Raw genomic sequence first — 26886 nt, 5'->3', positions numbered from 1 at the left:
CAGCGATGACTTCTTAGCAGACGTGGTATTCAGGAGCTGGTCCGGGACGTGGGCCCTCGAGGAGCGAGTACCAATTCTGGACTGCGACCTGAAAAGAAAAAGAGAGAGTGAGACCCCCGAGGAGTGGGTACCTCTAGTGAAGTCCAAGGAGGTAGAGTAGCTAGGGTTGCGGAGAGCGAATCCCATCCGCAGCAACCAGGAGGAAGCTAGGTTGTTAACTCATCTTATTAGCGAAAACTGAGACCTTAAATATCGAGCTGATGACATCATCTCAGGGGGACGCCCCTGAGGTTCGCGCCATCTGTTTGTACATCGGTCAGGCCGCGCGCGCACCCTTAAGCATCTGGTCAACATGGCAGCTTGCAGCGTCGAGCTGGTCCAGGAACGCCGGAGGAGGATGGCCTGGAGGCGCCGCAGCAGCTAGCCTTCCATCAACCCCGGAGGGAGTCGCCAACGAGGTAAGGTGGGCGGAATGGAGACATCGGGCAGCGATGGACACAACAATAAGAGAGTCCCTTCCACTCATTCTCCCTACTCCCCTGGCCACTTTGCCCTCTCAGGCCCCAACTCCTCCATCTGCCAGTATCTCTCCCCTCCACCTCTAGGCTCAGCCCCTTCCACTCTATCGCCAGTCCCAGAGTTTGACCCGGTTCACAGTACTGCCCCTCACACAGGCTCCATCTGTCCCTCCCCCTCTCTCACACACATGCTCCCTCTCTCTAATACACATACACACACACCCTCATACAGGCTCCCTCACTCTCTCGCACACATACATCCCCTCATACAGGGTCCTCTCTCTTGCATACACACCCCCACAAGCTCCCTTTCTCTCTCACGCATACACCCTTACACAGGCTACCTATGTCTCTCATGCACCCGTTCACACAGGCTCTCTCACACATACACAATCCCTTCACACAGGCTAGCTCCCTCACATACACACAATCCCTTTTTCATACACACGACCTCCCAATCTCTCATACACATATCCCTCTCTCTAATACACATATAGACACCCTCATACAGGCTCCCTCACTCTCTCGCACACACACACACATCCCCTCATACAGGGTCCCTCTCTCTTGCATGCACACCCACACAAGCTCCCTTTCTCTCATTCTCACGCACTCCTTCACACAGGCTCTGTCTCACACATACACAATCCCTTCACACAGGCTAGCACCCTCACATACACACAATCCCTATTTCATACACACATGCTCCCAATCTCTCAAACAAACATACACACTCCACAATCTCCTCATATAGGCTCCCTCTCTCTGAAACCCACACTCAAGCATCCCCCAGCTCTCTTACTTCCCATGCTCTCTCTCTCTCACCCTCCTGCTCACCCCCTGCTCTCTCACCCTCCTGCTTACCCCTCTGCTCTCTGTCACCCGTCCCTCTCTCACAGCCCTCCCCTCCCTTGCTTGACTCTCCCACAGCCTCTCCCTTCTCACACCCCTCTCCCTCTCCTCTCACACACACACACACATTCACTCTCACCAGGGCCTTCATCTTTACCGTGAGCGGAGCACACTCCATTCGCAGCACACGGAGGCCTTTGTCTTCGCCGCGAACGGCACACCGGAGCCTTCATCTTCGTCGTGAGCGGAGCGTGTCCCTTAGCACACGGGGCCTTCATCTTCGCGTGCTCCGTTCGCAGCATGCCGAGGTCTCCTCTGCCATTTTCTGCACAGAATTTGGCAATTCTGCGCAGGGGGCGAATTCTGCACTCCATAGCAGCGCAGAATTCCCCCTAGAATATCCAGCCCTCTGTTTGTCATCGTTTTGCCTGCTATGCAGTCTCTCGGTGCCACGATTCTGCCTGCTGCGCAACCTTCCTTCCACTAGCTCCTAGCGCTATCAGTTACGTCCTCGTCTATCCCTACAGCCGGCGCCATCTTAAAAAATGGCACGGGCCATCTATTGCTCCTACCATATGACAGAGGCCGGCCAATGGCTCTGATAGCCCCTGTCACATGGTAAGGGCAAAGGGCCATTGGCGCCATTTTGATTAGTGGCAGCCGATGGCTTGAGAGGGGGACTGCTCCCGGGATCCCTACTGGACCACCAGGGACTTCAGGCAAGTTTTGGGGGGGGGGGGGTCAGGAGGGTGGGGGAATCTAAATAATTAGATCTGAAGGGTTGGGGTGGGTTTGGGTTTTTTTTTTTCTGTGTGCCTTTTCTCCCCCCCCCCCCCCCCAAAATGATAACAAAAAAACACATGAAATTTTGTGGGGTTTTCCTATCATTTTCGGGGCCCCCCCCCCCCCACGAACATGACGAAATAGGAAATATCATCTATATTTCATATTTTGTCTGAAATGAATATATATATATATATATATATATATATATATATATATAAGACCTCCACTCCCAGAATGGGGCTATGGAGGAGGGGCTCATCTTAGAAGCCCTCCTCCAAGTCAATCGGCTCCTTTGTCAGTACCAGCATAATCCACTGGATCGTAAGCCGCAAAGAAGATAACATTGGCGTAAGCCAAAAGGGTAACCTACAAGTTAAGTTTCCACAGCACCAGCCTAGTGAACTGCCTGCACAACATGCACAGGAGTGGCTCAATTGCCTGGACAGGAAGAACTCCCCATCCAAAGACCAGAGGTGCTGCCAAGGACCAGTTAACCTTGACCAGGCACTCTGCACTTGAAAACAAGAGGTGAAGAAGACCCACAAAACATAGGGCCAAACTCAAATGCCTGCAGTGTTCCCATGAGATAACCATGATCCACCCTGTCAAAGGCCTTCTGATCAAGAGACAAAAAGGCTTCTGACAGGCCAGACTTATTGTTTAAGAATATTAAATCCTAAACCAAACAAAATGTTGTTAGACATGGTCCAGCCTGAGAACATGTAGCTCTAGGGAGAGCACGTTGACTAGGATCTTATAGTCAGTGCCCAGCAGCGAGACTGGTCATCAGTTCTGCTGTCTTCTTGTGGGACTTCTGGCCAAGGGTGACCACAAGGTTCGCCAGACTCAGGAACTCATCCAGCCTTCTCCTGGCACTCTCGTTGATTTCAGGAAGCCCCTCTCATAGCATCTGGCAGACACTGCAGTCAACCAAGTCCAGAGAGACGAGAACTGAATAAAAGTCCCGGACCGTCACGCTGATCCTCTTCGGCACCGTGAAGGGGATCCCATCAACAGATAGCAGGGAAGTCATCTGCTTTTTGTTCCCTCCTCCTCTACTCCAAACTGTAGAAGAAGGATGCGTCACGGGCCATCTTCTACAGAAACTGGAACATAAAAAGATTAGAAATGCAATACTGGGTCAGACCAAGATCCAGCGAGCCCAGTATCATGTCTGGGTCACAAGTACCCAGCAGATCCCAAAAACTAGATGTTTCTTGATCATCACTCCCAACGACAGCAATAGCTTTCTTTAGTCTACTTGGCTAATTGTGTTTTAGGGACCTTTATCTCCAGGAACGAATTCAACCCTCTCTTAAACCCTGCTAGGCTAGTCGTCTTGACCACATCCTCTGGCAACAGATTCCACAGCCTGATTGTGCACTGAGTGAAAAAGTACTTTCCACTATTTATTTGTTTTAAATCTGCTGGTTGTAAGTTTCATGGAGCATCATCTTATTTAGTATTTGAATGGCTAATCGTGCTTTATTTACTTGTTCCACCCTACTCGTGAATTTATAAACGTCTATAAATAATGTCCCCTCTCAGCTGTCTCTTTTCCATGAAGAGCCCTAACTAACTTACACAGCCTCTCATCATAGGGGAGCCATTCCATACCCTTTATCATTTTTGTTGGCTTCCTGCTCACCTTTTCTATTTCCACTGTGTCTCTTTTTTGAGATGAGGGTGTCAAGAATTGCACGCATTATTCAAGGTGTAGTCACATTATAGATAGGTAGAGGGCCAATATGATATTCTCCATTCCTTTTTATTTATTTAGCTGATTTTTATATTCTATTTTTCAGCACTTCAATGTAGATTACATTCTGGTACTGTAGGTAGTTCCCAGAGAGCTTATAAGTTAAGCTTGTCCCTGTGGCAATGGAGGGTAAAGTGACTTGCGTGTGATTTGAATTCTGGTCTTCCTGGTTTGTAGCCCGCTGCTCTAACCACTAGGCTCCTCCTCCACTGCGTCCTATTTATTGTTTTGACCAGTGCCACACATTGAACAGAGTATTTCATTGTATTATCCGCAAGTGCTCCGTGGTCCTTTTCCTGGTTGGTGATGTCCAATATAGAACCCAGCGTTGTGTACCTGAGGTTGGGATAATTTTTCCCTATGTGCATCATTTTGCACTTTCACCATTTAAATTTCATGTGCTGCTCAGTTGCCCCATCTCCTACTCTCACAAGGTCCTCACAATTCACTGCTGTTTCAGCAACTTTGAATAATTTAGTGCTATCATTTCTGAATATGTTAGACAGCACAGGTCCCAGTACAGACCATTTAGCCCTGCTCTCTATTTCCCTGTCTTTTTTTACAGTTACCAATCCACAAGAGGCCACTGCCTGCTAGCCCATGACTTTATAATTTCCTGAGGAGTCTTATCGTGGAGGACTTTATCATATTCCTTTTCAAAATCCAAATACACTATATGAACGGGTTCACCTTTATCTATATGTTTATTGTCACCCCTGGGTGGGGTCCCCTTTGGAGCTTCCTGAGCAGGGGGGGGGGGAGGGGCCAGCTCGGAATTTCCTGAGAAGGGAGGATTGGACAACTCAGTGTTGGCTGAGCCAAGGGGATTGGGGGGCATACCTTGCCCTTTGAATGATTTTCAGTACTGGGAAAAGGAGAAAAATACGGCAAATAACACGCCAGGAATCTTTCCAGAATTCCTGCAACCCTGTCCCATTCCTGAGAACTCTTCCTCTGCATCTGCTGCCTTGCCCCCCCCTCCCCCCCCCCCCCCCCCCCCGAGATGTGTGACTTATGTAGCACACTCCTCTTCTACTTCCCCTCCTTTCCCTTCTCCTCACCTCCTCCCCTAACTTGACTCACCCTAATCCCCTCCTACTCCTTCCTCTCCCTTACCTCACTCTCTTCTTACCTCCCTCCCTTCAGCCTTCTCATGAGCCTTTAGCATTGTGGTCTTATACATAAATAAGAGACATACTCTCCCCGCCAGACAAGAACTAATTGTCTGAGGCAGCCGTGGCGAAACGCGATATCATGTCAGGCTCTGCTGAAGGGGAAGTATCTCTCTCTTTTTTTTTATAAGCATTTAAAAATTTCCCAAAAAAAAAAAATTTTATTCCTAAACCAATGAGTAAAAGTGACTTTAAGCAGTGAAAATATTGAAAGAAAAAAATGTTTTCAGCCTCTGCAGGGGGAAGTATACTCTGTGTCTCTTAATTTTGTAAATTTGTTTGCAACGTTGTTTCTTAGTAAAAGAACAATGCTGACAGAATCACGTGTAGCAACATTTAAAAGGGTAACATAAGAACATGCCATACTGCGTCAGACCAAGGGTCCATCAAGCCCAGCATCCTGTTTCCAACAGCAGCCAATCCAGGACATAAGAACCTGGCAAGTATCCAAAAACTAAGTATATATATTAGGAACTGGAGAATCTTTTGTGGAAGGGGGAGTCTCTTCTGAAGGGATGGAACCAGATTGCTGGTGCTAATCTTTAAAAAGGAGATAGAGCAGCTTTTAAACTAGAACAAAGGGGAAAGCCGACAGTCGCTCAGCAGCGCATGGTTCAGAGGGAGGTATATTCAAAGGATACCAATGATGCATTAGAATTAGAGCATCCCAACAGTGAGGTTCCTGTAATAAGAAAAGTAGTCCAAGTGCCTGTAACTAAAAACTCACCTGAGCTAAAAATTCTAACTTATCCCTATCAATTAAAAAGGAGAATGAAAATACAAACAAAAAACAAGCTTTGAAATGTTTGTATGCTAATGCCAGAGGTTTAAGAAGTAAGATGGGAGAATTAGAATGTATAGCAGTGAATGATGACATAGACTTATTTGGCATCTCAGAGAGACAGTGGAAGGAGGATAACCAATGGGACAGTGCTATACCGGGGTACAAATTATATCGCAATGACAGAGAGGAGCATCCGGGAGGCAGTGTGGTGCTTTATGTCCGGGATGGCATAGAGTCCAACAGGATAAACATCCTGCACGAGACTAAATACGCAATCAAATCTTTATGGGTAGAAATCCCTTGTGTGAGGGGAAGACTATAGTGATAGGGGTATACTACCATCCACCTGGTCAAGATAGTGAGATGGACAGTGAAATGCTAAGAGAAATTAGGGAAGCTAACCAAATTGTTGTGTGGTAATAATGGGAGACTTCAATTACCCCAATATTGACTGGGTAAATGTATCATCGGGACACGCTAGAGAGATGTTCCTGGATGGAATAAATGATAGCTTTATGGAGCAATTGGTTCAGGAACCGACAAGAGAGGGAGCAATTTTAGATCTAATTCTCAGTGGAGCACAGTATTTGGTGAAAGAGGTAAAGGTGGTGGGGCCGCTTGGCAATAGCGATCATAATATGATCAAATTTGAATTAATGACTGGAAGGGGGACAGTAAGCAAATCCACGGCTCTCGTGCTAAACGTTCAAAAGGGAAACTTTGATAAAATGAGAAAACTTGTTAGAAAAAAACTGAAAGGAGCAGCTACAATGGTAAAAAGTGTGCAAGAGGCGTGGTCATTGTTAAAAAAAAAAAATACCATCCTAGAAGCACAGTCCAGATGTATTCCACACATTAAGAAAGGTGGAAAGAAGGCAAAACGATTACCGGCATGGTTAAAAGGGGAGGTGAAAGAGGCTATTTTAGCCCAAAGATCTTTTCAAAAATTGGAAGAAGGATCCAACAGAAGAAAATAAGATAAAGCATAAGTGTTGGCAAGTTAAATGTAAGACATTGATAAGACAGGCTAAGAGAGAATTTGAAAAGAAGTTGGCCGTAGAGGCAAAAACTCACAGTAAAAACTTTCTTGGAGGAGAAGTCCATTACCTGCTATTAATTAAGTTGACTTAGAAAATAGCCACTGCTATTACTAGCAACAGTAACATGGGATAGACTTAGTTTTTGGGCAGTTGCCAGGTTCTTATGGCCTGGATTGGCCGCTGTTGGAAACAGGATGCTGGGCTTGATGGACCCTTCTTGGTCTGACCCAGTATGGCATGTTCTTATGTTCTTACTGTTGCTAGTAATAGCAGTGGCTATGTTCTAAGTCAACTTAATTAATAGCAGGTAATGGACTTCTCCTCCAAGAACTTATCCAATCCTTTATTAAACCCAGCTACACTAACTGCACTAACTACATCCCCTGGCAACAAATTCCAGAGTTTGTGCGTTGAGTGAAAAAGAACTTTCTCCAATTAGTTTTAAATGTGCCACATGCTAACTTCATGGAGTGCCCCCTAGTCTTTCTATTATCCGAAAGAGTAAATAACAGATTCACATCTACCCGTTCTTGACCTCTCATGATTTTAAACACCTCTATCATATCCCCCCTCAGCCGTCTCTTCTCCAAGCTGAACAGTCCTTAACCTCTTTAGTCTTTCCTCATTGGGGAGCTGTTCCATCCCCTTTATCATTTTTGTCGCCCTTCTCTGTACCTTGTCCATCGCAACTATATCTTTTTTCAGATGCAGCGATCAGAATCGTACACAGTATTCAAGGTGCGGTCTCACCATGGAGCGATACAGAGGCATTATGACATTTTCTGTTTTATTCACCATTCTGTTTGCTTTTTTGACTGCCGCAGCACACTGAACAGACGATTTCAATGTGTTATCCACTATGACGCCTAGATCTTTTTTTGGGTGGTAGCTCCTAATATGGAACCTAACATCGTGTAACTACAGAAAGGGTTATTTTTCCCTATTGGTATCGCCTTGCACTTATCCACATTAAATTTCATCTGCCATTTTGATGCCCAATTTTCCAGTCTCAGAAGGTCTTCCTGCAATTTATCACAGTCTGCTTGTGATTGAACTACTCTGAATAATTTTGTATCATCTGCAAATTTGATTACCTCACTCATCGTATTTCTTTCCAGATCATTTATAAATATATTGAAAAGTACAGGTCCCAATACAGATCCCTGAGGCACTCCACTGCCCACTCCCTTCCACTGAGAAAATTGTCCATTTAATCCTACTCTCTGTTTCCTGTCTTTTAGCCAGTTTGCAATCCACGAAATGACAACTGCATCTATCCCATGACTTTTTACTTTTCCTAGAAGCCTCTCATGAGGAACTTTGTCAAACACCTTCTGAGAATCCAAATACACTATATCTACCGGTTCACCTTTATCCACATGTTTATTAACTCATTCAAAAAAGTGAAGCAGATTTGTGAGGCAAGACCTGCCTTGGGTAAAGCCATGCTGACTTTGTTCCTTTAAACCATGTCTTTCCATATGTTCTGTGACTTTGATATTTAGAAACTTTCCAGTATTTTTCCTGGTACTAAAGTCGGGCTAACTGGTCTGTAGTTTCCTGGATTGCCCCTGGAGTCCTTTTTAAATATTGGGTTTACATTAGCCACAGTCTTCAGGTACAATGGATGATTTTAATGATAGGTTACAACTGTTTAGTAATAGGTCTGAAATTTCATTTTTTAGTTCCTTCAGAACCCTGGAGTTTATACCATCCGGTCCAGGTGATTTACTACTCTTCAGTTTGTAAATCAGGCCTACCACATCTTCTAGGTTCACTGTGATCTTTCTCTTGGAGTTGTTAGGTGGATTAGTTGGTGCCATATTCATAAACCATTTGTTAGAACCTTTACTAATGACATTTATTAATTTTCACATTTATAGACTACATCTCCTGCGTGGCTACAAAGCAGTTTACATAATGAACATAGGTATAATCACATAAAATAAACCAAGAACAGAACAACAATGTACAAAACTAAAAATAAAATCAGCAATATAAAACTATTGAAAATCACCCAGAAAATGGATCAGATGTTTGTGGACTGACTCTATACTGAATTCAAAGTGTAGCAAAACATTGGCAACCCGTCGTAGTGTCAGGGCCAGCAAAATTCAATTTCTCAGTGAAACAGTAAATATGGTAACATTTCAGTGGATGGTCAAACCCATTTGACCACTTCATGAGATAAGGAATAATAGCACTGAAAGAGAATACCAGCTGATGCCTTGTGCCAAAATGGTTGTCAAAAGCCAGAAATGAATGGCCAATTAACTTACCTACCCAAGATAACGTCTCAAGAAGAAAAGATGTTAAAGATATTCATATAGGTGGCAGTTGCAACAAATGAGTTGCAGTGACCAGGTGGCACAGCTTTTGGTGTAGTTAAAGAACTACAACAGGCTGAGAATTGTACTCGTATTACTGCCTGGATTCGGAGGTTTGTGCACAATATCCAACATCTGGAGTCTAAAATGAGTGGAAGCAATCTCCACGGCAGAGCAATATTGGATAAAACATGCCCAAGAAGATGAGTTTAGCAAAGAATTCAAACAACTGAAAGCAAATACTGATGTAGCCAAGGACTTGAACCCATTTTTAGATTAGCAAGCCCTAATGTTTGTGGGGGGATAGTTGCAGGATGCAGACTGAATCACAGTGTTATCTTTCGCCGACCGCAATAGCCACAATGCAGCTGGCTGCACTCAGCCTGATGCTGAGCCCAGTTGTGCTGTCTTCCGTTGACGCTGCCGCTGCCCTAGGATCGGAATTTATATACTGTTCTCGCCCAGTCCTTGCCTTCATGACAGGTCCCCTGCATCACTGCAGTGCTAGTTGCTCAGTGTCTCTGCTTGTTTCTGTGTTCCTCTTCGTTCCTGAGTTCCTGCTTGTTTTCCTTTGTCCTACTTGTCCTTCTCCATTCTTTGTCTATTCCTGTAAGTCCTTGTCTTGTCTGGTTCCTGCTCCCTTGACTGTCCTATGTTGTCCCAGCCCCTTGTTGCCCTGATCTCGGATTGGACTTTGCTTCACTCTCGGCCTGCTCTGACCTCAGATTGGATCTTGACTTTGCTTTGCTTTCTACGTGCCTTGATCTCGGCTCTGCTGTCTCTGCTGTCTCTGGGAGAGTCCGCTGCTACCTTTTTAAGGCCTGTTTTGGGCTTGCTCAGCATAGATGTTGCCAATTTAACAGTCTGACACACATAGATAGGAGCATTGCTGGATTCTACATGCTAAACACCTATTTAACTGAGTTTGAAGTACAGTTTCAACATGAGAAGGTGACGTGTGTGAGGTACTTTGGCTCAACTCAGGAAAAGGTTGTGGGTCGTGAGAAGCAGGAAGCTAGAAAAGAATGTTATATGGATATGTCTGATCTGTAAGAGATTTAAGGCGAAGCCTAGATTTATTTATTTATTTAGAAACTTTTATATACCGGTATTAGTGGGGACATCATACCGGTTCACATATTAACAAAAGGTTTAGAAGTACATTTCAACAAGGTAGGCGAACTGGGCAGGGGGTTAACCTAGGGCAGTAGGGAAAATAGATTAAACAACAAGAAATCAACAAGAGGTCATAACAAGAAGACAACAATGTACGATGTGATTAAATTCCTTAATATAAGGAAAAGGGCGGTCACCTAGGGGGTATGAGCAATAGAGGGAAGGGAGGATCTATTCTGTGTAGTTTAGATGGGAGATACCAGGCCCTCTGCCACAGCGAATCCACTATTTGAAGTTTCTGGTGTTGATTTCGCTGGACCATTATATGCAAAAGATAATGGCCTGGTGGAAAAGGTATATATCACATTCTTACCTGTGTAATCACTAGAATGATTCATTTAGAGCTTGTCTCAGACCAGAGTACAGAGAAAACTTTACTGGTTATGAGGAGTTTTATATTTAGATACCTAAAGGTGTTTATGATGCAACAAATTTCAGACAGTTTCCATTGGAAAGGAAACTATAGAACTGGGGGTCATGAGATGAAACTCCAGGGGGACCATTCAGAACCAACATCAGAAAATATTTCTTCACAGAGATGTGGTGGATGCCTGGAAGAGGAAGTGAAGACTGGAACAGTACTGGAATTCAAAAGGGCATGGGATAAACCTTTAGAGGCTAGAGGATTGGAATGAAGAACTAGGGTAAACTATATTAACTTTAGGGGTAACATTTCTGCATGGTTGGGGGGGGGGGTAACACACATTGAGTGGCAGTAAATACCCTTAACAGAAGACATGAGGGGGTACCATGCATGGAGCGGAAGTTCTCAGAGGACAAGCAGGATGTTAGCCCTCGCATGGGTGACATCATCAGATGGAGCCCGGCACGGAACTTTGATCTCAAAGAATCTCAAAGAATCTAGAACTTTCAAACAAGTTCCGTGCCGGGCTCCATCCTATGATGTCACCCATGTGTGAGGACTAACATCCTGCTGTCCTCGGAGAACGCATGTTACAGGCAAGCAACTCTGCCTTACTACCCTTAACCGAAGGCACAGGGGGTAACGTGCAAAGAGCAGCAGTAATTACCATAAACAACTTGCTCGGCAGTCTTGATGGACCTAATGGTCTTTATCTGCCATCAGTTACTATGTTAATTAATATACTGAGTCAGGGGCTGTGTGAGATACTGTATTTTGACATGCGAAAACCTTTGAAAGAGCAGATGTGGACAAAAAAATTATCGAAAACCCTTTAGCACTGAGAAACTCAGAGAATTCTTCTCTGAAAGGAGCGTCAGTTGGAAATTTGTCATAAAGAAAGGTACCTGTCCGAGAGGATACTGGGAAAGAGAGATGTTTATAGTAAAAACCTGTTTAAGGAAAATATTGGGAAGTGCATCCTTGTCGTTTTGAAGAGATTACCACAAACCTTACAGAAGTAGAAGGTGTGGATATCTCCAGATCACTGACCTTTACTTATGAGGATACTGATGAACTACAGGCCCTCACCTTAGTGCATTTTCTCACTGGACAAAGACTTGCAGCTCTACCAGATCAGAGTTCCTTCAGCAGAGTCTCAAAACAATCCTTAACGGGTTGCGTTGACCCAAAGATGAAAACTCTGTCAGAGTTTGGATACAGTGGTGTAAGGAATATTTGCTCAATTTAAGGTCTGTCCACTGGAATAAAGGGATACAGCCAACTCACACCCCTAAATTTGGAGATTTAGTGCTCATCAGGGAAGACAAATTGCTGAGACAACTGTGAAAAATGATAGTTTTATGAATGAGACCACAAAGTGCAGCCTTGTTCTTTAAGATTGCCGTTAAGGGGCTGTGTTAAAATGGTCTGTAACTAATATGCCCTCTGGAGATTGTTAATTAGGATGAACAACTAACATAGTTCATTAGGGGGAGAAGGGGAGGATGATGATGATTCTGTAAATGTATTTTGCCAAAATTGATCACTGTACCTTTTCAACTCTAAGCATAAAGGGGCGGATTTTAAAAAGCATTTACATGCGTAAATCTGGGTTTTACGCATGTAAATGCACTTTACTCGAGTAAGTGGGCTTTTGAAAATTGCTACAATATATGCCATTGAATCGTCCAAAGGATTTATTCGCATAAGTGCACTTTACGTGAGTAAATGGCTTTTGAAAATTGCTACAATAGTAGTTACATTTATGCGCGTAACTCCTTTGAAAATTACCCCCAAAGTGCATGGAGGATGGGGAAAAGAGGGTAAAAACTAGGAAATTTGCTGAATTGATGTAAGCAGTTATAACCTTTGCTTTCTCTGTTCATTGTGCTCAGTTGAGTTCTGGAGCAGAGTTGTAATTTTGAATAGACCTGATATATACCTTGTAATTTGACCTTTATAAAGCTGTGAGCTTCCCCAGCATCCTCGTGGCCCACACTACCACAACTACTGCCCTGGAAGTAGATGGTGATAGAGGACTGGCAAGGCAGTGATGGGAGGGAATACAAAGCGTGACAGAGTGACTATGAGGAGAGATGAACTCTCTCATGCACTCATGAAAATTATAAAGTCGACTCCACTGGGCCCTGCGGAAGAGAGGTGGCCTGCAAACTGATGATGCTGGCTGAAATGTTTCTTCTCTAATCTCACGATCTCCTCTCTTCATTTTTCTGCCAGGGAGGGAGTGTTCTGGAGGCGGTTTCTTGAGAGCAGGACCCAGGATACGGTGTTCAGAGGAGAGCAGCGGGCACGGAACAGTGCAAACAAGTTTACAAATGAAGCGGCGTACGCTTCGGCAGTAAGTATTGTTGGTATTGGCGTTGATCACCGTGCAACTCGTGTGTATGTTTCCTGTAAAAGCATGCACACAATGCTAAGCAATGGTTTTTTATTTCTTCTTTTTTTTTTTTTTTTTTTTTTAAGGGTCGTGTTGGCTTTTGCTGTTTGTACACTATTAGCAGAACACGTGCAGGCTGTAAGTATCACTTATCTGTTTATGGGACAACCATCTGAGGTTAAAGTTATAATTAAAGATGTAAATAAGAAAAATAGAAGTGCTTTTGTTTGTTAGAGGTAAGAGATGATGAGAACTGTATTTAATTGGCTGTGTTGCTATTATTTTTAGGATTAATTATTGATGGTGTCTTGTTCCCTTCTTCCTAATGGCAGATGCTTCTGGTTAGAATGAGACATTTCCAACCAACTGAGAGCTCAAGCCAGGATTAATGACTCTGATTGGAAAAGAACTGTCTCGTTTCACATTTAAAACAATGGTGTCTTTGGAAGACACGTCAGATGGAAGAAGTGAATCATATTACACTCTAGAGATGAGTAACAAACTCAGTTTTAGCTGAACTGCGTTGATAAAGCCAAAGTGGCCAATTTGGAATGGAAAGAGACGCACTTGACAGTCTGCTTGCAGACTATTCCAGGCATCCACTACGCTCTTAGAATCAACGGAGCATGAGAAATGCTACTATGCTGAGAGGGTGGCGGATGCTTGAAATAGCCGAGGTGCTAGCAAACAGAACCGTGACACAATTCAAACATGCTTGAAAGAGACCTGGAGCATAATGGTAAAGGCAGATAACAGGTAATACGTGTTAGGGGTGAAAGAAATGAAGGAGGTGGCTTATGTGTTTCCTCAAGCGTATGGAAAGCAAAGAAGGGGACATGCAGGCCACTAGTTAAGAGTGAAGGTACAACTGCATCGGACTTGGTTAGGAGTGGTAGGTCTTCCTTGAGCTGCCTGGGGTGGCCATCACGGGGTGATAGTGATGGTGCGATTGCATCAAGCCTTCCAAGAAGGCTGGGGCAGTCTGCAAGGGGAGACCATGGTTAAAAGCTAAACACTACTGAACAGCGGTAGACTGGGATTTTTTTTTTTTTGGGCAACTGCCTCACTAGCCTTGGGTGACTGTATGAATGCTACAAAACTGGGTGGTGAGAAATGGAAGAGGGCCTAATTGTTGCATTAAGTATGGTACTGCAAGAATCAAAGAGGAAGACAATAAAGCTTGGAAGAACTTACTAGCAGAGTGGGAAAAGCCAGCAATTGTAATGTAATCTGGAAATGTTTGAGATATGGAAAACTGTAGTAGGAACAGAGTTGACAGGCTGAGTAAACCTGATGACATAGCAGGCTCTGGAGGTGCTGAGATGGCTCCAGAAGGCTTTGATACCCCGCAAACCACCCAGATCGGTAGCAGCTGGCGGGTGGCCAAGGACCATTCTGCGGGGCCAAGTGGCCTTATGTTTGGGCAGTAGCCTCACTAGTTTTGGTGGCTGCTTAGTTGCAGAGATTAGCATTGAGAAGGGGTGACCGATGGATTTAAAAAAGCAAACAGAATGTTAGGCATTACTAGGAAAGGTTAATAAAATGGGAAATATCATAATACCTCTGAATCGCTCCATGGTGCGACTGCATCTAGAGTATTGTGTGCAGTTCTGGTTGCCACATCTCAAAAAAAAAATATAGCGGTTCAAAGAAGGATGGACCAAAATGATAAAGGGAATGGGACGCCTCCCCTATGAGAGAAGACTAAAGAGGTTAAAACTTTTCAGTTTTGGAGAAGAGACGGCTGAGGGGAGATAGGATAGAGATCTATAAAATCATAATTGGAGTGAATAGGTAAATGTGAATTAGTTGTTTACTCTTTCAGAAATAAAAAGAAAATGGAATATTCCATGATGGTACTAAGTAGCACATTTGGGGACATTCCATGAAGTTACTAAATAGCACATTTAAAACAAATCAGAGAAAATACTTTTTCACTTAATGCACAATTAAGGTCTGGAATTCCCTGCTGGAGGATGTGGTAAAGGCAGTTAATGCAGCTTGGTTTAATAAAAGTTAGGATGAGTTCCTGGAGGAAAATTCCATAAACCTTTATTAATCAGGTAGACTTGAGGAAAGCCCTGGGTGACAGAATCATGGAATCTATTTGGGATTTTACCGGGTACTTGTGACCTGGATTGGCCACTGTTGGAAACAGGTTACTGAGCTTGACGGACTCTGAGTCTGACCCAGTATGGCAACTTTTTATATTCTTATACTCAGCTGCATGGAAAGGTGTAAGTCTAAAGAGGAAGCAAGCAAAAGCTGACTGTCCTGCAAGCAGTCGAGCTTCCATGGCTGATAGGTGGGATGCATCCTGTAGTGCAGGCCAGAATAACTGGGCAGGCCGATTGGGATTTTCTGCCATCATCTGCTGTTTTAACCAGAAAGTACTTTTTTTTTTTTTTATTTACCAAGACCCTAAACAGCCTTCAGGCAGAGATCAAAACAGAAATCATAGGATAAACATAAATGATCCTTAGATGCAAGGGTAGGCATACGTCTGGAAATGTTGCTCTTTTTTCCTTCTCATATTGGAATCTGTGGATGGTCTGTTCTGCCCCACATCAGTGGTCTGCATGTGTGATACTGAGCATTGCCAGGAGGTTCACATAATATCTAGAGCCATTGTTATCTCCAATCAGACTAGGTCATTTGTCCACTGTAACCTTCCATACGCCCTGTGATGGACAAGATGATTTTTATATTCCGATGGAAAAGGAAGATCCTGTGGATGCAATGCCACAACAAATAGACTTTGCTAGCCTAAAAGGAGCGGAAACAGTTGGCGAACACGTGTTACGCGTTGTAATGTACGTAGGAGGCCAGGAGCAGGGGCATTTGTATGGGATTGCAGTGAAGTAACTGTACTTAAATCCCGTGTCAAGGAGACTGCCAGAAATGTTTTTCTTTTTCTCTTATCTGGAAAGAAAAATGAAGTACGTGCAAGTCAAGGAGTGTTGTTTTTTTTTTCTAATCATTAAATAATGACCCATTTATAACATCAGAATCTTTTTTTAATTCATTTATTTAAAACCAAAGTCATCAGAGCAGCCTCTTTTTGGATCTTTTGAACCTGAGCTCCCTTCAGTAATGAATCGGCCCCCCCGATTCCTAAGAACTTGTAACATAGACACAACGATGGCAGAAAAAGAACACATGGCCCATTCGTCTAATTTACCCAGCCCTTACAATTCCCATCACTCCCTCGGAGATCCCCTGCAGTTATGCCATGTATTACTAGTGCAGTGGTCCCACTGTATGTATCCAGTATTGGGGGGTAGGGGGGCATTCTTGCTTGAGATGGCCTCATACTGGCCTAGATGCACTTGAATGTACAGATTTGGTAGGTCATTGATACGTTATCAGCAGTGTAAACTAGCCATAATGGTCCCAAGAGAAGGAAGTGTTATTGGTAGTAACATTCCAAAAAATGTTCTGTCCTGCTATTTTCCTCCTGCTCCTTTGGACTCCTAGCTCCCCCTCGAAACCATCTCTACTGTGTTACGGTGGCACATGAGCCTTCACCTGCAAGTACCCAGGGCGTTTCCTCCATTTTTTAACCCTTTCCCGCCCCCAATCCCTCTTCTCGTGTTAACCAGCCACCTCCGCAAAAAAATCTTTGGTCACAGGTGTCACTGACCGCAGCTCCCACGCTCTCTACCTGGTCTAGTCATTAGGTTATCCCCCATGGAGTGATAACTCCAGGGCGCTCTCCTTTTGGGGGATGTGAATGCAGCCCCTGTTGAAGTCTGAGACTCGGATGGCTTAAAGAGCAGAAACCAAGTTCAGGGATCAGACCCAGCTCTTCCACTGGACAGGGTGGTGTGTTGCCACCGAGCTGCCTGGACAGCCTAAAGCTTTTTTAAATTGAGCTTAAAACATTTAGGGTGTCCCAGGGCAGGCTGCTCTTTCTTTGAAGAGAGCAGCAAATGAGTAGATGCCCAATGGAAGAAGGCTTTCTGTCCTGAGAAGACAATCAACAAGTGTCCTGACACTTATTGATTTATTAGTAATGATTTAGATTAATTTTTCTGAATAGCTGCTTAAGCATTTGCAAAAAGGGTCCCCTGGTGCTTCCTAAAACTCACATTGTGCATTCCAGCTTTCAGTTAGTGAACTTGCCAACGCCGAAAGAGTCGCGGGTTTTGGGTATGAGTCTTGACGCAATGCGCCTTTATATCTCAGGAAATAAGAGAGAGATGCTTGGTTCCTGGTTCAAAATAAGATGTCCTGCGTACGTTAGATAATTAAAATCACAACATGACTTTAGCTTTGTATTTAAATATGGCCGCACAGACATGAAACTGTAATGTGATCAGAAGTTCATCCTCTTGTGACCTTATTACAGCCCGGGACGATAACTTTTTTAAACAGGCACGCAGGCACACGTGTGCGCGCCCGTCGGCCCACGCCAGGGATGTGGCCGTTTTATAACACGTGCGCGCACACCTATGCATGTTCTAAAATAGCCCGAACACTTGCACATGGGCGCGCAATTTTAAGTGGACACGTGCCTGTGAGGGTAAGTGCCGCTTCTACCGGGTAAGTGAGGGGGCTTTCAATAGACGCGCGCTCCAACGCCATTACCAGCTTTCCCCAGTCCGTTCTCAGTTCGCTCAGGTAAGGGATAGGATTTCCAAATTCCCCTAGTTTAATGGCCTCCCTTCTCCTTGTGAGCCCTGACCCTTAAAATCCCCGCTGAGATCTATTTATTTTATTACTTACACATCCTCCATAGCAGAAGTAAAGAGACTCAGCAGGCAATTTATGCGCTAATTGAAGTTGAAATCCAGGAATGCCCATGCCCCCACCTAGACCATAAGAAAATACATAATAACATAAGATTTGCCAGACTGGCTCAGACCAAGGGTCCATCAAGCCCAGTCTCCTGATTTCCAACAGTGGCCAATCCAAGTCACAAGTACTTGGCAAGTACCCAAACATTAGATAGATCTCAAGCTACTATTGCTTATTAATTACCGTAATAGAAGTTTATGGATTTTTCCTCTAGGAACCTATCCAAACCTTTTTTAAACCCAATTACACTAACTGCTGAAACCACATCCCCTGGCAATGAATTCCAGAGTTTAGCTATGGCATTGAGGGAAAAAGAATCTTCTTCAGTTTGTTTTAAATGAACTTTATGGAGTATCCCCTGGTCCTTCTATTATCAGTGAGAGTAAATAACCCTTTTTTTTTTTTTTGGAACTTTTTATCTGTGCGCATAGCGGGAGATACGCACATACTTGGGCGGTTTTTAAAATATGCTCGGTGTGTGTCGGCCCAACATATCTGTATATATCTTCAGTTTTGGCGCCGAACTTTTAAAATTCACCTTTGAGGCTCTTGCAGCTGTAACATATAATCCACTGAAATAAGCTTGATTTCTCACAGGACAAGCAGGATGTTAGTCCTCACATATGGGTGACATCACAGGATGGAGCCCAATCACGGAACACTTCTGTCAAAGGTTCCAGAACTTTGACTGGCCCCTACTGGGAATGCCCAGCATGGCACTAACCCTGCAGCCAGCAGGGGTCCCCTTTTTTCTGCGCAGCAGTAGCCACACGGTTAAGGAGCTCTGCAGAGATTCCTGACAGTAATTTTCCTCACGGAATTACTAAAATTTAATTTACCCCACAAGGGTCCCTCCTTCAACTTTTTTCAAGCTGCGGTACTCCGGCAAGTTTCTACCCATTTTCCGTCTATTACAGTCGAGTTTGGCCCTCCAGGTTCCTCCGGCGGCACATCCTCCTTCATAAATTTTGTGAAGGAGATGTCTGAATTGGTACCCTTCCAATTGCAGACTGAACAAGATGACAGGCATCAAATGATGGAGCTGTTACAATTCCTGGATGCTTCCCAGGAAGGTAACCTCCATCCCTATCCACCTGCTTCTTCTAGATCTCCTCAAAAAGAACTGGGAACATCCTGGCTCTGTGGCTCCAGTCCACAGGAAAGCTGACACCACCTATCTCGTTCAGTCAGCTCCAGGTTTTTGCAAACCTCAATTGGATCACCAATCTGTGGTTGTCGAATCTGCCCAGAAAAGAGCAAGGAGAGCAAAACCTCACACTTCCTTTCCCCCAGGCAAAAAACAGAAATTTCTAGATGCCATTGGTTGCTGTGACTTCCAGGGATCAATGCTCATCTCCAGAATTGCCTCTTAGCTCTATATGACCCAATATAATAACATCTTATTTAAGCAGATACAAGACTTAACAGACTCCCTGTCTCAGCAATTTCAAAATCAACTCCAAACCCTAGTCAACAAGGGTTTTGAGGCAGGCAAGCATGAGATACAATCATCTTATGATATCTTTGACACTGCAACCAGGGTATCTGCAGCTGCTATCTCGGCAAGATGATGGGCCTGGCTCAAGTCTTCCCACCTTCGCCCTGAAGTTCAAGACAGATTGTCCGACCTCCCCTGTGTAGGAGACAATCTGTTTGGCGAGCAGATTCAACAGACTGTGTCGGAACTAAAGGACCATCAGGAGACCCTGAGACAGCTCTCTCTTTCATGCCTTCCAAATACTCTTCAAAACAGCCTTTTAGAAAAGACTAAGAAGTCATTCTTCCGCCCGAGGAAGTCCTACCCGCCACCAACTAGAACCCATTCTACGAGACCGTTCCAGAAAGCCCAGTCTCGTCAGACACGGAAACAAAAACCACAAACAGCCCCTCAGCCGGGCCCTGCTTCCAGTTTTTGACTCTTACATAGAGAGCAGCAGCCAGCTTCCATTGCCCCACATACCAGTGGGAGGTCGATTGTGCCATTTGAACAACAGGTGGCACTCAATCACCTCAGACCAGTGGGTCCTAGCGATAATTGCTCAAGGTTATCATCTGAACTTTCTCTCCATTCCACCGTACTCCCCACCTCTACCGACATGGAGAACATCCGACCACTCACTGCTCCTGGAGCAGGAGGTCTCCCTCCTCCTCCTCGAGCAATAGAACCAGTGCCATACTCACAACAAGGCCTAGGGTTCTATTCCCGTTACTTTCTAATCCCAAAAAAATCGGGAGGCATTCGTCCAATTCTGGACCTAAGTGCCCTCAACAAGTACCTCCAGTGAAAGAAGTTCAAATGGTAATCTTGGGCTCTTTTCTTCTTCTTCTACAAAGAGGAGACCTGCTCTGCTCTCTAGACCTCCAGGACGCATACACTCATATCGCGATAGTTCCATCTCATCACAAATACCTGAGGTTTTTAGTAGGCCTCAAGCACTATCAGTACCGAGTGCTTCTATTCGGCCTTGCGTCTGCACCACGAGTCTTCACAAAATGCCTCGTTGTAGTTGCAGCCTTCCTCAGTTTATTAACTCCGTCACATTTTTTGAAGGAGTTAATAAACATGTGGATAAAGGTGAACCGGTAGATGTAGTATACTTGGATTTTCAGAAGGCATTTGACAAAGTCCCTCATGAGAGGCTTCTAGGAAAAGTAAAAAGTCACAGGATAGGTGGCGATGTCCTTTCGTGGATTGCAAACTGGCTAAAAGACAGGAAACAGAGAGTAGGATTAAATGGACAATTTTCTCAGTGGAAGGGAGTGGACAGTGGAGTGCCTCAGGGATCTGTATTGGGACCCTTACTTTTCAATATATTTATAAATGATCTAGAAAGAAATATAACAAGTGAGATAATCAAATTTGCAGATGACACACAATTGTTCAGAGTAGTTAAATCACAAGCAGATTGTGATAAATTGCAGGGAGACCTTGTGAGACTGGAAAATTGGGCATCCAAATGGCAGATGAAAATTTAATGTGGATAAGTGCAAGGTGATGCATATAGGGAAAAATAACCCATGCTATAATTACACAATGTTGGGTTCCATATTAGGTGCTACAACCCAAGAAAGAAATTTAGGCGTCATAGTGGATAACACATTGAAATCGTCGGTTCAGTGTGCTGTGGCAGTCAAAAAAGCAAACAGAATGTTGGGAATTATAAGAAAGGGAATGGTGAATAAAACAGAAAATGTCATAATGCCTCTGTATGGTGAGACCACACCGTGAGTACTGTGCACAATTCTGGTTGCCGCATCTCAAAAAAGATATAATTGCGATGGACAAGGTACAGAGAAGGGCTACCAAAATGATAAGGGGAATGGAACAGCTCCCCTATGAGGAAAGACTAAAGAGGTTAAGACTTTTCAGCTTTGAGAAGAGACGACTGAGGGGGGATATGATGTTTAAAATTATGAGAGGTCTAGAACGGGTAGATGTGAATCGGTTATTTACTCTTTCGGATAATGGAAAGACTATGGGGCACTCCATGAAGTTAGCATGTGGCACATTTAAAACTAATCGGAGAAAGTTCTTTTTTACTCAACACACAATTAAACTCTGGAATTTGTTGCCAGAGAATGTGGTTAGTGCAGTTAGTACAGCGGTGTTTAAAAAAGGATTGGATAAGTTCTTGGAGGAGAAGTCCCTTACCTGCTATTAAGTTCACTTAGAGAATAGCCACTGCTATTAGCAGTGGTAACATGGAATAGACTTAGTTTTTGGGTACTTGCCAGGTTCTTATGGCCTGGATTGGCCACTGTTGGAAATAGGATCCTGGGCTTGATGGACCCTTGGTCTGACCCAGTATGGCATGTTCTTATGTTCTTATGTCCTATCTAGACAATTGGTTTATCAGGGCTCCCACTCAGCAAGCTGCTCTGTCGTCCCTACATCTTACTTTACACACTCTAATTTCACTCGGATTTCTCGTTAACTACGACAAATCCTGCTTAATCCCATCTCAAACCTTATCGTTCGTTGGGGCAGACTTGGACACCTTGCAGGCAAAGGCTTTCCTGCCTCGACAGCGAGCCCTCACTCTCGTGTCTTTTGCACACCAGCTGCAGTCTCAACACACCATGACTGCACATCGCTTTCTCATCCTCCTGGGACACATGGCGTCCTCAGTTCAGGTCACCCCAATGGCCCGTTTGGCCATGAGAGTCATGTAGTGGACTCTAAGGTCACAATGGATTCAATCCATTCAGCCCCTGTCGACCATTGTCCACGTAACTGACTCACTCCGTCTGTCTCTCGCCTGGTGGAAAAATCAGATCAATCTCCTCCAGGGCTTGCCCTTCCAGGCTCCAGACCCTCAAATAACTCTCACCACCGATGCTTCCAACCTCATATGGGGAGCCCACATGGCCCATCTGCAGGCACAAAGATCTTGGTCTCCAGAGGAAGCCAAACCAAATTTCCTGGAGCTGTGAGCAATCAGATATGCTTTCAGGGTATTTCAGGATCGCCTCTCCAATCAAGTCATCCTGATCCAGATGGACAACCAGGTGGCCATGTGGTACATCAACAAACAGGGAGGGATGGGCTCCTACCTTCTGTGTCAGGAAGCTGCACAGATATGGGCAGAGGCCCTCTCCCACTCGATGTACCTCGGGGCCACCTATTTGCCGGGAGTGGACAATCTGTTGGCAGACAAGCTGAGCCGCACCTTTCAACCACACGAGTGGTCTCTCATCCCCTCAGTAGCGAACTCGATCTTCCACCAGTGGGGTTATCCTCAAATAGACCTCTTTGCGTCACCTCAAAATCGCAAAGTAGACAACTTCTGCTCTCTCACTCTCAGCCAACACTATCAGCCAAGAGACGCATTCTCCCTTTCATGGGCAACCGGACTCCTATACGCCTTCCCTCCACTTCCACTTCTCTCGAAGACTCTCGTGAAGTTATGTCAGGAGAAGGGATCCAAGATCCTGATAGCACCCCACTGGCCGCACCAAGTGTGGTTTCCAATACTTCAGGATCTCTCCATTCGCAGGCACATTCCCTTGGGAAAGGACCCACTTCTAATCACTCAAAACGACGGGTGCCTATGCCACCCCAATCTTCAAGCCTTGTCCCTGACGGCATGGATGTTGAAAGGTTAATCCTTCAGCCACTTAACCTTTCTGAACCAGTTTCCCGTGTCCTGATTGCTTCACGGAAGCCTTCCACGAGAAAATTGTATTCTTACAAATGGAACAGGTTTATGTCATAGTGCTCTTCTCAATCCCTTGACCCTTTTACCTGTCCAATCACAAAGTTTCTGGACTATCTCTGGCACTTGTCAGAGTCAGGTCTAAAAACTTCCTCCATCAGAATGCATGTCAGTGTGATTGCCGCCTTCCATAAAGGTATTGGGATGTTCCTATTTCAGTACAACCCCTTGTAACACGTTTTTTGAAGGGTTTGCTTCACCTCAAGCCTCCTCTGTGTCCTCCGGCCCCTTCTTGGGACCTCAACCTAGTCTTGGGTCAGTTCATGAAACCACCATTCGAGCCTCTTCACTCCTGTGAACTTAGATATCTCACATGGAAAGTGATTTTCCTTTTGGCAATCACTTCCGCTCGCAGAGTTAGTGAATTACAGGCTCTAGTTACTTACCCACCTTACACTAAACTTCTGCAGGACCGGGCAGCACTCCGCACTCACCCTAAATTGTTACCTAAGGTAGTTTCGCAGTTTCATCTTAACCAATCCATTATACTACCTACCTTTTTTCCCAGGCCCCATTCCAATCCAGGAGAGCAGGCTCTGCATACCCTTGACTGCAAACGGACTCTAGCGTTCTACCTAGACCGTACAGCTGCCCACAGGAAAAGCACTCGTTTCTCTTTCCATCCTATCAAATTGGGGCAGCCTGTGGGTAAGCAGGCTCTCTCCTCCTGGTTAGCAGACTGCATATCCTTTTGCTATCAGCAAGCGGGCATTCCACTTCAAGACCGTGTTACGGCACACTCTGTGAGGGCCATGGCGACTTCAGTAGCGCACCTCCGATCGGTGCCGCTTCCTGACATTTGCAGGGCTGCCACCTGGAGTTTTCTCCACACCTTTACAGCCCACTTTTGCTTGGACAAAGCCAGAAGACAAGATTCCATCATTCGGCCAGTCTGTCTTGCGCAACCTATTTACAACGTGACGTACCAACACCCTTCCGCCTGCCCGGTGGGGTTCAGGATGCCCTCTGTCAAATCTCATCCCAGGCCTAGTGCCTTACACGCCTGGGTTGGTACATACTCAGACATCCTCAGCTCTGTATTCACCTATATGTGAGGACTACCATCCTGCTTGTCCTGTGAGAAAGCAAATGTTGCTTACCTGTAACAGGTGTTCTCACAGGACAGCAGGATGTTAGTCCTCACGAAACCCGCCCGCCGCCCCGCGGTGTTGGGTTCGTAACGTTTTCTTATTTTATTTTCGGCACTTCCTGTAGCTTTTTAACAAGACTGAAGGGGGACCCCTGCTGCCTGCAGGGTTAGTGCCATGCTGGGCATGCCCAGTAGGGGCCAGTCAAAGTTCTGGAAACTTTGGCAGAAGTGTTATGTGATTGGGCTCCATCCTGTGATGTCACCCATATGTGAGGACTACCAACTGTAGTAGTGTATACCATTGTGTACTTCGAATGAATTGAGATTACAATTAATGCATTACTACAGTTGGGCTGATACTGAACTCCCGCTGTTGTTTGCATGCACACTACCTTTTGTCAGCTTTTGGAGCCGCTCTGACTGTAAGAACTCTAGCGCTCAATCTTCAATGTGCCTAAGAGCCTGCTTATGCACTCCAATGGAATGAGCACACCAACAAAACCTGCCATTAATGTTTTGGATATCATTCTGAATGAGGCTTGAGAGATTGAAAAGTACATCTTAAAAGTGACATTCTGTTTGCAGCCCTCCAACGGGCGAAACTCAGGCCTAGAGTCGGGCACTCATTGATTTTTAATAAATATATTTTTTGAGGGCCTTCGGCTATTCCTTGGTTTATTCCTCACGGCTTTTTTTAGACAGTCTTCCTTCTTGCTTTTTGGATCAGATTATCCAGGGCAGGGGTTGGAGAGGGGAGTGCGAAGAGCTGAGAGACTGAACCAGCAGAGCCGTACTGAGGAGGGAGGAAGGGGGTAGGACCAGCAAGCATGGCACTAGCCAGAGGTCTTACTGTCTTGCACTTACCTGCAGCTCCGTAGCCAGAGGAGGTCTCTCTTTAGCTTCCAGACATGCTTAGTAAGTAGGGAGCCAGATGGAAATTTAGGAGAAATGAGTGGTTGTTGCTGGTGGTGGCCTGAATGGTTTGGGGGAGCCATGGCCCCTTTGGGCTCCCCTTACCACTCTCTATGGGAGGGGAGGAATCGTAGGAGTTCCTTCCCCCTTCCTTTCCCAGTCCCATTCTCTAGGAGACTCGCTGGTTCCACAGCCAGATGCATCTCTCAGAGCTCAGTACAGTCACCTCAGACAGAAGCCTCCCCAGCACTGCACAGCACTTCCTCCTGGCTTACCCCCTTCCTACCTGTGCCTGTAGCTTGCCTCCACTTCTCTGCAACCCTCTCACCACTCTACTGCATAAGAACATAAGACATTTCATATTGGGGTCAGACTAAGGGTCTATCAAGCCCATCCTGTTTCCACAGTAGCCACACCTTTACAGCCCACTATTGCTTAGACAAAGCCGGAAGACAAGATTCCATCTTCGGCCAGTCTGTCTTGCGCAACCTATTTACAACATGACGTACCAACACCCTTCCGCCTGCCCGGTGGGGTTCAGGATGCCCTCTACCAAATTCCACCCCAGTTGTTGTGCCTGTGGCACATCTTTGGGTACTGTCACAAACACACACGTTCAGGCTGTCACAGACATACAAACTCTCTCGCACTGTCATACATATGCAGTCTCACACATACACAGGTTCTGTTGCTCTTTCATATATACGCAGGCTCTCATACACACAAGCATACAAACCTGGAGCTTTCAGGCCTTCCCCTTTCTTCTGACCTTTTTGTTTCTATGGGATGGCAACGCTGCTTCTCAATGCCGGAAGGGAGGTGGAAGAAGGCCACTACTACCTGCTGCTCCTGCAAGATGGGGAGTGGGAAGGCTCGGACCTTAGTCATGCAAGCCTCTTTTTAGGCCGCAGCAGGATGTGCATTGCCGTGGCTGCACAGGGCCTCTCTTCAGGCCTCAGCTGGATTGGCTCTGCCACGACTTTTCTTCAGGCTGCGGTAGGATGGACTCTGCTGCGGCCCCGCAGGTTTCTCTTTGGGCTGCAAACCTGCCAAGCTTTTTTCAGGCCAAGAAACTGAACAAAAACCCTATGTAATCGTAGTGACCAGCCCACTGGGGAATGCCCGATCCCCCGATAGGCCAGTCCGCCCCTGCCCAAAAGTATATATGCAGACATTGGCAAGAAAGTCACTGGATTTAAAGGGGCCACACTGTATCAAAGGAGACCAGTAGTGTTGGTCAACCTTACAATGTAATGATCTCCTTCTTCCTTATTTGCTTTTGAAAACATTATTGCACACCTGACAGTGGAACCAGTGCAAGGCTGTGTGATTGAACATGCAGTTGCAGGGGGGTAGAGTGCTCTTTATATCTTTCTGCTATAGACCTCTACATTTCTGGAAGAAGTTGAGGAATAGCTCAACATTTCACCTAAAACCCATTTGGACTGATAAGAACATAAGAAATTGCCATGCTGGGTCAGACCAAGGGTCCATCAAGCACAGCATCCTGTTTCCAACAGTGGCCAATCCAGGCCATAAGAACCTGGCAATTACCCAAACACTAAGAAGATCCCATGCTACTGATGCAATTAATAGCAGTGGCTATTCCCTAAGTATAATTGATTAATAGCTGTTAATGGACTTCTCCTCCAAGAACTTATCCAAACCTTTTTTGAACCAAGCTACACTAAC

At 45.1% G+C, this 26886-nt stretch overlaps 1 protein-coding gene across 1 annotated transcript in view; it reads left to right on the top strand.

The window, feature by feature from the left end:
* COL4A2 (collagen type IV alpha 2 chain) overlaps window positions 1-26886 on the top strand; it is a 367855-nt gene that overhangs the window by 2515 nt on the left and 338454 nt on the right. Inside the window, exons 2-3 of the mRNA XM_029604712.1 lie at window positions 13017-13137; window positions 13263-13314. Coding sequence (XP_029460572.1) covers window positions 13115-13137; window positions 13263-13314 — 75 coding nt within the window. The 5' untranslated portion in view covers window positions 13017-13114. The remainder of the gene's footprint in view (window positions 1-13016; window positions 13138-13262; window positions 13315-26886) is intronic.

This window comes from Rhinatrema bivittatum, chromosome 5, assembly GCF_901001135.1.
Source record: "Rhinatrema bivittatum chromosome 5, aRhiBiv1.1, whole genome shotgun sequence".
In the NCBI taxonomy this organism is placed as follows: Eukaryota; Metazoa; Chordata; class Amphibia; order Gymnophiona; family Rhinatrematidae; genus Rhinatrema; species Rhinatrema bivittatum.
The sequence above is the reverse complement of the archived record's forward strand: the minus strand, read 5'-3'. Positions and strand labels throughout refer to the sequence as shown.